This window comes from Dysidea avara, chromosome 10 (assembly GCF_963678975.1).
Source record: "Dysidea avara chromosome 10, odDysAvar1.4, whole genome shotgun sequence".
In the NCBI taxonomy this organism is placed as follows: domain Eukaryota; kingdom Metazoa; phylum Porifera; class Demospongiae; order Dictyoceratida; family Dysideidae; genus Dysidea; species Dysidea avara.
Genome location: NC_089281.1, coordinates 25,663,526 through 25,677,751, shown reverse-complemented (window position 1 = coordinate 25,677,751; position 14,226 = coordinate 25,663,526). Strand labels below are relative to the sequence as shown.

Below are 14,226 nucleotides of genomic sequence, written 5' to 3'. Positions count from 1 at the left end.
TCATACGTACACACCTCAGGGTGGACATTACATTGTGATTATGCAAAAACAGCATATGCAGCTCAAAGGGGTTAGACTCTCAATTGAATTGTTCTACAGTACAATGCTATGGTTGCTATGCTTACAAAGGTTAAATAAACAAAATACACTGTAAACATATCTTAATCTTTTGTGTATGTTTCCTGTTCAACTGGTACTACAATAGTCTCAGTACACTTCATGGACATGTTATGTTCCTCCAACTGTGATGAGTTGTTGTGTACATGTGGTCCTAATGGTACCTCCCTGAACTGGTAGATGGAAATTGGTGAACTGATCAGTTGGGAATAGTCTGCCTATCTTCAAAATTATTTTAACCTTTTACTCTTCTAGGTTAGGAGCTCCCTAAACCCATTGAACTACATATTTACTGATAATTATTCCTAAAATCTTGTAAGCCATTTGTACACAACTGTAGTTAGTACTTAATTACCTTTACAAAATTATAAAACTTAACTGTTGTAAGTTGTAACTAAGTCACATGGGATGTATAAAAATAATGAGTAATTACTTTTCTGAAGTACGTAAATAGAGTCGTGTATATACAAATAATGACATGTGATAAATGAATCATAAATGTACAGTGTACAGTAGCTGTGATAATTTGAACACAAAAATTACTAAAGTATGTCAATGCAAGATTCAACATAATCATCATTGATGACACAACTTTACTTGGGATTTTAATGTGTTGTATTTCTCCTCCAATAAATTCCTTTCATCATGGAATTTTCCAGATGTAACATAGTTAGCAACTATCTCTATATTGGGTGACCCAGTCAGTAAAGCAGTGTGCATTTGTTTAAGTAGCCTAATAGATAATTTAACAAATGATAAAAGCTTCAAGTTATTATGGAATTGTGGTAGTAATGAGTGAAAAGTTTCAGATTTTTCCGCAATGAAGCAGAGCAGTTCACTACTGTCAGAACATGACATGATGATTTCATTGAACAAGTCAATACATTTTTGCACAGTGGGTGTGAGTGGACTGTTTGCACAGTAGTTTTCAATATTCATGACAAAAGTATCATAATCTCTTTCATGAAGGTTTCGTTGAGCTGTTTGACGAAATATTCTGGTTGCTTTTTGGCTGTCTTTCAAAATTTTCTGGCATTCAGACATTAGTGATTTAGTTTGCTCAAGAACTGATGACAAAGCAATTTTCTTGTTCTCCTTATGTAATATTAACAATGCCTCTTCTACTTTAATCAACCCTATAATAATATAAATAGGGTCACAAATTGAGCTCTTATTGATCAGCCTGAGATGATATGGCAAGCCAGAATGTTCGATGTCGCTTGCTAAAAACCGTACATATTCTGGCAATGACTTATAATACACTGCGTATAAATCTTTAATGCCATAGGACTTTTCAAAGGATTTATTCAGTGCATCATCCATTGACACATGAGATATTGCAAACACATCTCTGAGATTTATCCACTCTAAATTTTCAACAATAAACTGACCTACAACAGAATGAACCTCTATGCAACACTGTGAACAGTTATATGGACTTATTGCAACATCAGTAAACTGGACTAGACCATACGCCCAGAGTGCATCAGCACTCTTCATTGCTTCCTGCTTAGAAACACTCCATAAGCTCCCTAACACTGGGGTTGGTAGTGAAGTACCAATACCAGTGTACAACACCAATATTGTGACACTGCGTAATAATGATTCAGTCAATAAAGCTAGAGTAGCTTCAATGCAAACCTTCACTGCATACTTGCGACTTCTAAAAACATTCCCAATATTGTTTTTGTCAAAAGCAGTCAACCCTCTATCATAAAGCCTTGCTTTAAGATTTTGAATAGCCTCATAACAGGGCATATGACACTGTTTAATGCTATGAGACAATTGTCCTTTCACAAGAGCTAAAAGCAATGGCCACAAATGGACATCTTGAGCTAACTCATCAAGTAAATCCATTTCACTTTGTGAAAGCTGACTTGTATCAATAACTCCACAGGTCAGTAATGTGATAGCTTCACTCATTTCCATTGGACCTACTATGACAGTATGCTTTGTAGATATGTATAACTCATTATCATTCATCCTGCTAGTAATAACTATGTTACAGTTACAAAATGCTTTTACTATAGGCTCTGCATCTTCAACAAACCAGACATCATCAATTACCACCAAAAGATTACAAAAATAGTCATTGGTAAGCCTCTGTATTTCCTGTTCAGCGTAATTTACGTCACCTTGTTTAAAGGATTGGCCAGTTAACAAATGGTACAATTGGCTTAGCTTAACACTGGGGTCAGTAGCCTGTGGTCCAAGTTCCACAAACACAAACCCATCTGTAAACTTCTCCTTGACAATAGGGTGATGACATAATGCAGTGGCTATTGTTGTTTTACCAAACCCACCGGTTCCAGTTATAGTCACACTTGTACTATATGAATTAGCATCAATGAGTGTGCTACACAGTTTGTTTGCAATCTCATCTAGTAATTTTGCTCGACATACGTAATTGAGTGGTAGAGGTGGAGGCTGCTGGTATTTGAACTCTGCAGAAAATGAATAAGTGTGAATATACATATGTTAATTTACATGAGTATGGATACATGTATATGCAACAGTTAATAGTCACAATTATGCAACTCCAAGTTAAAGGGTGTATAACATACATGTGTATACAATTTTGACCATCTGGAAAAAAATGAGTCAGCATACGTAGTTCACACTTAATTGGGATATTTGATTGTATAAATCACAATTGTAACCAGATTTGTGGAAAATGGTCTCAAAGATTTCTAAGTGATATTTTTGTGAGAAAATGTAAATTTTCATGATCCCTAATATACAGTACAACTGTACTGTAGGGTATAGCTAGTTAGTTGTGAAACATTAGAATTTATGGGATACTTGGAGCATTGACTTAGTCTATTAGAACAGAGTACTAGTGTAAACTTTTAATTATCAGCAGCACTCAGCAAGGAGTGTCACGTTAGGCATGCACTGTAGGTCAACCCATGCAGTCAAAGTAGGTAACCTTTTGGATTACGTTAGACTGGAATGCCATTAGACCATATGCATACAAGAAACAACATAAATGATGACACTATGGATACTTTGAGTCTTGATAATGGATAATGACAACCATTGTTGTGTGTGTTTTGTTTTCAGATTTATGACATAGAACATACCGCTTTCTCCGAGTGTGATGCATTTGTGGAGATGGGTACAAATGCAGAGATTGTTGTTCTGAGGAACATCTGAGGAATTTGTAGTCTCTTAGTATTGTAAATTACATGTTAATGTGTAATTATAGTCTCCATTGTTATGTGAAATGAAAGTGATGTTTATGCTATTGCATACATTTTCAGAATTAATTATTGTAAACGTCATGTTTAAAATTTGTATTTCCACTGTTGAAGGTTTTTACAGTGTGGTTAGTAAAACATGTGGGACTTTTGCCAATATAGTGACTGCTGCAAAAGTGCCAATAACTGAAGCATTAACAGTAATTGAGTGCCAATAATAAGGTACGTATGCTAATAATTGAAATCATGTGTACACCTGTAACTATACAGGTACACCTGTCACAGTAATGCGTGCGCTTGTGATCAGAGTATATATGTGGAGGCGCTCCATACTTTCAAACAATGTAAAGTTTTAACTTACGTGACACTCTTATCCAAAGTCGTAAGGATGTGGAAGTTTACAGTGTGAGCTTCATTTATATTACTTAAATGCTTTCGTCACTGAATTAGCACATAACGGCTAAGGTAATGGAGTGCGCTTTTATACAAATTGTTGAACTTACAGATTTAATATTAGCTACTTTATCTCTTACAATCTGTCACTCTACAAATATTGAGTGAAACACTTATGAGAAAAAACAGCTTGACCATAAATAGGATGCAGGTGTAAAGTAAAAGTAGCTGCATGTGACTAAAAGAGCTGAAATCTATATAACAACACTAAGAATGAGGCATTGGACATTTTATTTATCATTGACTCATCTTCTGCGTTTGGTCTTGTTGCATTCCCAATGAATTATGATAGGCTAGTAAACTTTTGACTGCCAATGTACACAAATCTTGTGTGGTTATCTGCCAACCTTTCTGAGTCCGTGCCTGTGAGTACCTAATCTGCTCTCGCAACTGATTCCTTGAGGGAACTATAAATGAACAAAAGCATAATTTATCTGCTATACATGCTTGATATTTTACCCTTACCAATTGAAGCTGCTGCATTAGCAGTGTTAGTCAGTGGGGGTTGTACAGTTGATGTAGGATGAGTTGAGACAATTCTGGTATAGCCTGGAACATTACGTTTGTATGTACTGGAATCGATTTGATTACTTGAACTTCTATTTGACATAAAAGGTGATCTTAAAGCTTTAACAAATGCTAAAAAAGAGAATGTAATTAATCCAATTCAACAGAATGGCTATATGCTCACCATGCCTTAAAAACTGCAGAAATTTTCTTGATGCTGCACTATCAACTAAATCATTTATGACATCACACACAACTAATACACCTGAGTCTCCAGTTACACGTTCTAGCAGAGAATCAACAATTGTTTGATTAATCATCTCAACAGTTGGAAGTGTTCTCAAATAAGACAAGGTATTATCATATGTCCGTTCATTTCTAAATACTCCCTTCAGTCTAGTGAGGGTCAACACATAATCTGAAGACAAGCACTGACACAAGTTTTGATAATTATCCTCCAGCACTGTCAAAACTGTGAAAATTATCTAGTTAACTACATGTGCAAAATATGGTTCGTATTGATGGTGAAATTCTATGTTAGACGAAGCTCTCATAAAGGCAACTCATGATCATTAAGTCCTTGTGCACATATATCAGGCATGTCCTCATACCCATGGTATAAATATTACCTTGATGACATTAAACTTCAAAGAAGCAGCTGAGCTTTTTGTGATAAACAATGTGATACCTTGCATCTTTGTTACGAGTGGCAACCAACTGGCATTAAGTGCCATCCTTTAAGGGTCATTTAGGGTATAGAAACATGTTCTGATTGTTAAGGACATGGTCACCATGCATTCATTTAAAAACACTTTACAGTAGAGTATGCACTTTAAATGGCTTTGTGACATCTAAATACGCTTCTCCGAAGAAAGTGTCAATACATACTAGTTAAAGCACCACGGTAAGTGCAAAATGGAAAGTAAGTGATTAATTCAGTTTATCATGGTGGCAGTGAGAAATACATACACACACGTACATACATACATACACACACACATGCAAACACACACATGCGCATGTGTACGCACGCACGCACGCACACTCACACATACGTACATACATACACGTACACACACATACATATCTCCACAAGTGCATTGAGTGCACAGGCACATTAACAACATTAACAGATCAATTACATGTCTATACAATGCATCCTTGCATGGCAATAGCTATGGTTAGTATTAAAAATACCTTTGCAATTGGAAATCTGTGGAAAGCTTGTCACACTCCAAAACCCTCAATAAAAATCACATAGCAAATTAATTGTTTATGGTCTATGCACAGCTACTTACCAGGATTAGAAGCATCTGTAGTGCTGGAGGAAAACTGAATGCTGCGCTCAACTCCTGGAAAATAACCATAATATGGAGAGGTGAGAGCCATAATAGTGACAATCATTGGATGACAGATATCTCTGTGAAATGCTGTTATATGGCCACCAGAAAATGTGCTTAAAGCGGATGGAATTATTGCAAATGGCCACACTCTAATACTTTTACATTTCATTTTTATGAATGACCCTGCCTCCAAAGCAATACCTACCTACATTTCTAAAATAATTTATTGCCATAATATGTATTAGTTAATGATGTTCAATATATGCATATGTACATCACATAGCTATCAGTCACATAATCAGTAAATGATATACATACATAAAATTCCTGATACAAGGGCAGTAAAGCATACCAAAGAGTGAGGGGGCCAACTTTGGCAATGAAAGTTAGACACTGACAATGGAATTTGAAATATACAACAGTTAAAGATGCCATTTTGTGATGTCTAAACTCTGGAAAAATTCAGATTTTAAAGCTCTATAAAATAGTACTTTAGACTATTTCTTTGTTACAGGTAAACAAGTGGGTTGAAACACAAATGCAACTTTTAAAAGTGGAAGGGGGTATGGTTTCACCATTTCCACTGCTCATGACTGAAAATGATAGTTATAGGTGTGAATGAGCTAAAACATACGTATTCAATTTATGTGACACCTCACTGTGAACAGTATGCACCTTAAATACATCATTTTCATACCATACATATTGACTTTACCTACTTACTATTCTTAATGAACAGTGAATGTGAATCTGATTGTATATATATATATGTACATATTAATTCTCTGAAATATTGCTTACCAGATCTGATTTTATATGTTAATATGATTAATTCATATGATTTAGAGATGCTTTCCAGTTGATCACAAAAATCTAAAATTTCTTCTTTATTCCTGATTTTGTCTATCAAACAGTCTAGTATTGTTTTATTAGCTATAGCTGAACTACCACTGCTTAAAATTAAACAGATGCTCTCATCAGATAAAATTTGCTGGAGTTTTCCAACAGAACATTCATATTCATTTGGCATTAATTGTACCATAGCATGGTAGAATTGTCTCAGCTGTGCAAAATCTGCAGAGATATATATGTCAAATACTAATTCCAAGTTTAAGAGACATACACATAATATTTAATATGCATGATTAATTATTCTTGCATACCTTTGTTATCATTTAATTTTGAGGGGATCTGTAGCTCTTCAGGAGACAAGTCAGCCCCTATATATATATATATATATATATATATACACATATAAATGCACATACCAACAAATCACCAACTATCTATATAGCATGGGCATTCAAAGGCACCAGTCAGAGCTTAATTTGCATATTTCCTGGGAAATATCATGGGAATGCAGTTTGCTTATGACTTTGATACCCATCTAATTCAAAGATACAATGTGATTTGATGAGTAACACACAGCATTATTTGGTATACAGGTTAGGCTAAAGCTCACTAAGTTTCAAATAGTTGATAGTTACTAAGCTATTTCTATATATGTAAGACAAATATCAGTAAATAATCATCTGGGCAATGCATGGATACGTATTTCTACTGCCGCATGTAAGCCATTAAGCAGACCACGGATCAACACAAAGACGATGACGAGGTTTGAATAGGTGAGTAGCTTATAGTCTTACACACTTAACTTAATGCATTACCTTATTATATCCTTATCATCCCAATAACAAAGTTATAATAGGGTTAAAATAAAAACTAGATCCCACAGTTGCAATTTTCTGGTATTGTGTTTAGAAGCATATGACCTATGAAGAGGGCTATTAGCTCACACTATCAAAACCACTATCAATCATCAGATACTGATGTATTTAACAAACAGGGTGAGGGCTGCAGATCCGAGCACTAAGGGTGTGCATATATAACAGTAAAAAATTTACAGTATTTCATATACGCAAATGCTAGCTGAAGTATACAGTATGTGTAATGTCCACTATCTGAAAGAATCAGTTATTTGAATATATAGTGCTCCCTCAGTTATCCGAACACTCAGTATCCGAACAGTAAAAATGACTGTTCTATCAGAGTATTTTGTCTAAAGTGCGCAGTAATTAAATAGGGCTCTGTATATAAATGAATGGTGGGCTTTGATTATCCAAACTCTTCTTGATTATCTGAACATGTCTTGGTACCAAGGGAGTTCAGTGGCAGATCTAAGATTTTTAAAAGGGGGTTTCTGAAAGTTGGTATAGCTGAATAAGGCATCTGATGACATTACTCTGGAAAATTTTGACATTATAGAAGCACTGAGATCGGATTTTAGGCTATTTTTAGTTAGCAATTACAATAGATCCAATGCTTTAAACTGTAAATAGTTTAGCTAACTATAGGGCAAATATGTGACTGGATTTACGAAAAGGGGTCTTCCACACACATTCAATTCTATGAATTCGAAAGACCATACCTTAGTGTTCAAGGAACATGTTAAGCTGAATATTTTCCCATACACTAAGTGATGTTGGTGCTCACTGCTGACCAATTTGCAAGTTGATAGCCTTTTGCAATCTGAAGTTATGAGTTGTCCAAGTTGGTAATTGGATGTGTGTGGAAGACCCCTTTTCACAAATCCAGTCACATATGGTGACCACAAGCTGCTGCTTTGATTGCTCTATTAGAGTAGTTACTTGACTGCTCTATTAGAGTAGTTACATGACTGCTCTATTAGAGTATTTCGATCGTTTTTAATGCAGTGGGAGATGAAAAGTGAAGTGTTGCTGAGGGTTTAATAGCTATAAATGGTGTTAGTTAAGTGCAACTGCATGCATGCTACTGAAATACAGTGGTATATAGTTGTTTGCTATGGCAAATTGTCAGTGCAACAATGTTTGTGTATTTAGACTGCCACTGAGCTAAATTTAAAAGGGGGGTTTCTGTCATAACCCCAGAAACCCATCTAGATCCGCCACTGATCAGATGACATATAATCAAAAGCAACTGAGCTAAATTTAAAAGGGGGTTTCTGTCGAAACCTCAGAAACCCATCTAGATCCGCCATTGGAGTTGATAGTTGCCGGAGGAGCACTGTAAAACTGAAATTAAAGTCTTAGATTGAAAGTTCTTCTATAGCACTTACAAAGCCTATATAATTATTTTTGGAAGTGGTTACTGAACTGAAAGGTTTTATTTTTGCATCTAGTAGTTGCCCTGAGCATTTGACTTTAGGGGACACATCTAGTAGTTGCCCCGAGCATTTGACTTAGGGGCAATGAAAAGTAGTGTTAGGGTTAGGGTCGGGTTCAGCTTTGGTATCTTCTTCACCTTTAGGTTATGTTCTTCTTACTGTATATACTGAGACTGTACTACTTGAGTAATATACAAGATTGAAAAGTAAGGGAGGTGGGTAGCTAGCAGCGGTAGCACAGTGGTTAGCACACTTGCCTAAAGCTCCCATAGCCAGCTATAGGGTTTGAGCCCTCACTGAGTTTTGTGGGTTTTTTTGTTTTTTGTTTAGTGACCCATTTTTGTCTAAGTTTTACTGTCAGTTCAATAGCTAGTATGGCTTATTGAACCAACTTTTGGTTCAGTATCCACCGCCTTATCTTTATCCCACTGAACCCTGCACCAAACTAAACAAAAAAAAAACTAGATGTAAGCTCTGGGAATGGAATTAAATCTCAATAGGTAAGAATCTTAAACATGAAACACAACATCTTTATGCATTCAGTTGGATCAAAGGAAACATGAAACCATGTTATATCCTAAAACTGCAAGCACAGCAAATATTGAAATCACACACTGTTTTTTCTTGTATAGTTAAATTCATACTTTTGTTCTCCCTAAAACCTTTTACAGCAAATTCCTATTACATACACTGGTCTATTCTCATCTTTCTATATATATGTGCAGCCAAACTCAGGGGCGGATCCAAGGGGAGGGGCATGAACAGGCTAAGTTGTAGGTAGAGCCAGATTATATCGTCTTGTTTGCTGCTGCATTTTTTGAAGCAGCAAATAATCACCTCTTAGCAGTGTCTCACTGACCATTTGAGCCTTTGCAGATGGTTGTGAAATCTTACCAGCTGTTTAAATGGTTATGAATGGCTTGACTGTCTTAAACAACAGCGAGAACAACACGATAATTAATTTTAGAGGCGCTTAGTAACCAGGAAAGCGCTAGTGACAATTTTACACCTACTTAGACAGGTGAATTTGTAGTAATGCTGGTAAAATGTGCACATTTGTATGACTTGGTCTTGGCCTAACTATAACTTTTATGTTCACGTACAATTTATTATTTTATTTTATGACAGTGTATATTAGGGACCATGAAGGTTTGCACTTCTCACAAAACTATTGACCATAAACCAGCTACATGATGGTGCCTTGGCAATATTGGTTATAGAGACAAAATAAGTCTAGCCCAAAAGTGTCCAAAAGTGCTTTCAATAAGTTTCTACGAAATTAAAAAATATATTTAACTATGATCCTCCCTAAATTTTCCTATAGCTACAGTTCTGTATAAATCATCAAAGGATCATCAGACAGCTATTTAAGCCTAGTACCAGTACAACATTTAAATGGTTTGTTTCTCTATAGACACTCTATAGCTAATATTTCTAGCTCTTACACTTTCCCTTCTAGCTACTCTAATCTCAAATTCTAAGCTCTACAGAAAATTTGAATTTCAGTTTGAACTAGTCATTAACACAATGAGCCAAACTGCATCCCAGAAGCCAATACCAGTGTACCATTACATAATTTACATGGTATCCGGGTATCCCTCAGCACAACCATACATACATTTGCCTTGTAAAATACTAGAATTTATCCATAGAGTGCCATTAAACTAATTTTCTCACCAGCAGCCAAATGTGTCATTGAGGACTGTACAACACTAGTGGTCACATCGGAGGGAGAATGATTGGTGCTGTCATCATGTATAATATTCAAACTGGGAGAGAGTATTGTTGAAGTGCTTTGTTGTTTATATTCCACCTTGTGCAGTTGAATAAGGAGACTGCTTAAGGGTACTTCTTGGTTGTGTGAATAATGGTCTTTAGTGCTTGCTAAGGATGTTTTTGGTGGTGAACAACAATTTTCTAAACCAAAAAATAATCAAGAAAAAAATAGTACACACAACATTTACTTTTATCATTTCATAATAACTTTGTGTTCACAAGTTTGCACGTGCAAAACTATACACCACACAAAATGTTACAATGATGTTTGAATCATTGTAATTAAGTTTGCACATTACAGTGTATATTCTATTCAGGCCTTTGTGTCACTCACAAGTCTATTTCAGTTGTTTTATGAGTATGATATATTATAGAAAACAAAATGCACCAGTTGTGAGGATGACAATAATGTTCGAGGTTGCTGTACAAACTCAACTATATTTTTCTGAATTATGAATGGAATTTGTTAAATTTACAGTAATTTACCATGTTCATCAATTTTGGTTGATTTTAAAATCTGCCTGTTTCTCCTGTGATAAATCCTAGCAGGACGCCGAATGGCTTTGTGCTCTGATGCTTCTGCATTCATAATTCCAGTTACAGCATACTCAGCCTTATCTAAGTGTGCCTGATCAGATTGACGGTCTGACACAATACATGTTCATACAAAAGCATCACACCATAATGTACATGACTATAGATGCTAGTAACTCACTTTTACATTTTTTGTCTGAGGAAAGAGGTTTGGGTAGGATTTGTTTACACTGGGCTGGTGTGTTGTGTCTCCAGTGGCTGCTCTTTTGAAATTCTGTTTATAAGAATAGTTCTGCATCATGAATACATGTACATACATCTAGACATGCTACATGTTTTGAAATGATTACTTGTGCAGTATACAAAGTACTGAGAGGGTTCAGTTTACATTCACTTGCTAAGTTTCTCCATTCACACCCAACATCACTGGTTGACTTGTGGTGATGATTTTTAAACCACATCATCTTATTATATATATCACATACGTACATATATACGGATTTTGCCCTTGGAAATATCAGCCTCTGTTTGTTTAAAAAAAATATGGTGAGCCATTACAGTCCACATCAAAGCAAATAATGGAGCTAGATACATTATAACAAGTAATTATTCAGCTGAATGTGTGCCCTAGCTACATAATGTCAGTGTGGAATGCTATGTGGTCATTCTGCTTAATTTTCAGCACAAGACGTGCCTCCTCTGTAATAAATCCAACTACAGAAATTACAGCACTATACTGCCTACTGTACATAGTATATATATTGTATATATATAGTGGAGAAAGAAACAGGACGCAAAAAAGGACAAAGGTACGTAAGTCCATGATAGTTACTGCTCAGTGTTGGCAAAACTGAAGGCAAATCTGCAATATCAACTGTCAAGACATCAAGCCCATAGTATTAGCCAGAGTGGAGCCAGGTGCAGTCATAGTGTAGTAAGGCAGTCGTCAGTCAGCAGACAAAATACAATTAAACTTTTAATTGCATAGAAACTTGTTGGAAGGCTTATAGTTGCTCTGAAGACATTTTTTGAGCTTGATTATGCTTGCCAAGCTGGCATCAAGGAAGAAAAAGTGAGACAAGTTTTTGTAGTGATATTATAATCCCAAACCTCCATGATCCCTACTATACAGTACTACTGTGCTGTGTGATATAGAGGTCATATTATTATTATTGTGTATAACAGACCTGCTATCAGTTTGTGTGGAAGAGCAGTCATCACTGAAATTGCATTGAAATGGCAACAAAATTGCATATAATCCTTGTCAGAATAAAGACAAATCAGTAGGAAATCGAAGAGCCTCTGACAACTTTTCCTTCTACTTCCTGCATTTGCAATATATTCCTCTACACTATCACTAATAGAAATATGTTGACGTAATGAACTGATGGCTAATCTGTAGTTTGGTATTAAGCTCTGATACAGTAAATTGTAGGAACTCATCAAAAATGAGAACTCTGGTAAGGAAAAATATTTATTAGTTAGGAACTATAGCTACAGTCTTAAACTATTATACCTGGTTTATTGATAATCACATCAAATCTTGTAGGTACTGCAAATTTAGCCACTTCATGGTGGTGATCACTGCTCACTGTATCTGGTTGACTCCTAGCCATGACATCTATGCTATACAAACTGTCAGAATAAAGCTGCATTTAGGAAATAATCTTTACCATAAAAGGGAATGAATCATGGGGATTGATGATGAATCCTATCTCAGTGTACCTAAATGAACTCATTGGTTATGCAGAAGAAAATATATTCAGAGATTTTATGGTTTCAGTTCATGATCACTATACAAGGCTTCTACATGTGACTGTATTCACTACAATTTTAAACAGACATAACTAAACCTAATTAATTTATATAAATTTATACAGGATATTAAATCACATACTTTTGTGAACAACTGCTGTACTATTATTTTAAAACAACAGCTCTATAGTAGCAACAGATATGTCTGTGGCACTTTCCAAAGGTTAACACAAATTTGACTTGTTAATTACATGGATGCAGTCAAAGTTACTGTACACATACTTAAAGAATTTGCTGTTATTAACTCTAAAATTTTAAACTCTGCTACAATGTTTAAAGTCCATTGGGGGCTGAGCAGAGATCACAAGCAGCTATTTCAGTACCAATGGAACATGCAAATCCTTTAAAAATCCTAAACTGAGGTGCACTATATAATAGTTAGACACCAAGACCAAGGGAACTAAGCGATTTAGTAACCCCAATGGCCCGAGGCTGTAGCGTCCCGAGCGCAGCGAGGGCGCTACTAAGGACCAGAGGGGTTACTAAATCGCTTAGTTCCCGTTGGTCGCGATGTCTAACTTATTTAGACTAGTATGGTTTAAAGTACATACCTTTATAGCCAGAGCATTAGGGTGGCGTGAAAGAGCAATGTAGAACGGCAGAACGGTTTCTTCCTGAAGTCCTTACAGTGCCCACAAAAATAATTATTCTACCGCTAACCAGAGTAACGGCTAGAACTACAGTAGATACGCCGTTTAGTCTACTATTTGTCCAGAATTATATCGCAGAACACGGAGAAGAATTGTATTACAGTATTATCAAGTACTCCAGTGTATCTTTCGTGTTATAATTATTTTTCAAGTACAAATTGCCTGAGGGCGGGTTACTAAATGGACATGTGTAGGTGACTAAATGAGCATGTCAGGTGACTAAGTGATTTAGTAACCCTGTAAATGAGCTGTATCATAGTCTAAGATAGATCAGTTAGACTCACTATATATACATTTGACTGCTTTACTACATACTAGCTTCCTCCTAAAAGTCATTGTGATTCAAACACAACTTTATATTCACAACATTTTATTTCGTTACTAATGAAAGGAATGTAATAATTCAGTCGGCATGACAGTTTATGTGTCATAGGACCACACATCTTATGATCTCTAAGAGTTAAAGATATGCGACCGGTTTTGCGAAAAGGGGTCTTCCACACACATCAAATTCAACAACTTTGATCATGGCACTTCATAACTTCAGATTGTTAAGTTATTGCCTTGACATTTGGACAGTAGTGTGTTCCAACATAGGTTAATGGATGGAGAAAACTTCAGGTTTGTATCTTTCTTGAACACAAAGTTATGACCTCCCAAGATAGATGTGTGTGGAAGACCCCTTT

General features: G+C 35.8%; 1 protein-coding gene across 6 annotated transcripts; it reads right to left on the bottom strand.

Annotated features, from left to right (window-relative positions):
- Nucleotides 1-400: 400 nt before the first annotated feature.
- LOC136268725 (uncharacterized) lies at nucleotides 401-13,773 on the bottom strand. Of its 6 annotated transcripts, none has more exons than XM_066064167.1 (15): nucleotides 13,442-13,773; nucleotides 12,749-12,800; nucleotides 12,592-12,710; nucleotides 12,263-12,532; nucleotides 11,257-11,349; nucleotides 11,028-11,186; nucleotides 10,443-10,682; nucleotides 6,784-6,840; nucleotides 6,422-6,694; nucleotides 5,576-5,629; nucleotides 5,475-5,519; nucleotides 4,462-4,749; nucleotides 4,236-4,409; nucleotides 4,118-4,177; nucleotides 401-2,561 (listed from the first exon to the last, which is right to left on the bottom strand). In XM_066064167.1, exons 2-15 carry the CDS (start codon nucleotides 12,766-12,768, stop codon nucleotides 694-696), a joined length of 3,720 nt encoding a protein of 1,239 aa, XP_065920239.1. In that variant the 5' UTR covers nucleotides 12,769-12,800; nucleotides 13,442-13,773; the 3' UTR covers nucleotides 401-693. The 6 variants fall into 6 exon arrangements, with proteins under 6 accessions (XP_065920239.1, XP_065920241.1, XP_065920242.1 ...); XM_066064169.1 differs by having other exon boundaries at nucleotides 12,592-12,701; XM_066064170.1 differs by lacking the exon at nucleotides 12,749-12,800.
- Nucleotides 13,774-14,226: the final 453 nt, after the last annotated feature.

Bases quoted from the DNA above. Each gene is read 5' to 3' on its own strand.
- LOC136268725 (XM_066064167.1), bottom strand. From the start codon at position 12,768: ATGATTCATTCCCTTTTATG. The intron at 11,350-12,262 runs GTCTGTTATACA...TCTTATAAACAG, and splicing joins TCCACACAAACTGATAGCAG to AATTTCAAAAGAGCAGCCAC. The intron at 10,683-11,027 runs GTAAATTACTGT...TTTTTGGTTTAG, and splicing joins AACCAAAATTGATGAACATG to AAAATTGTTGTTCACCACCA.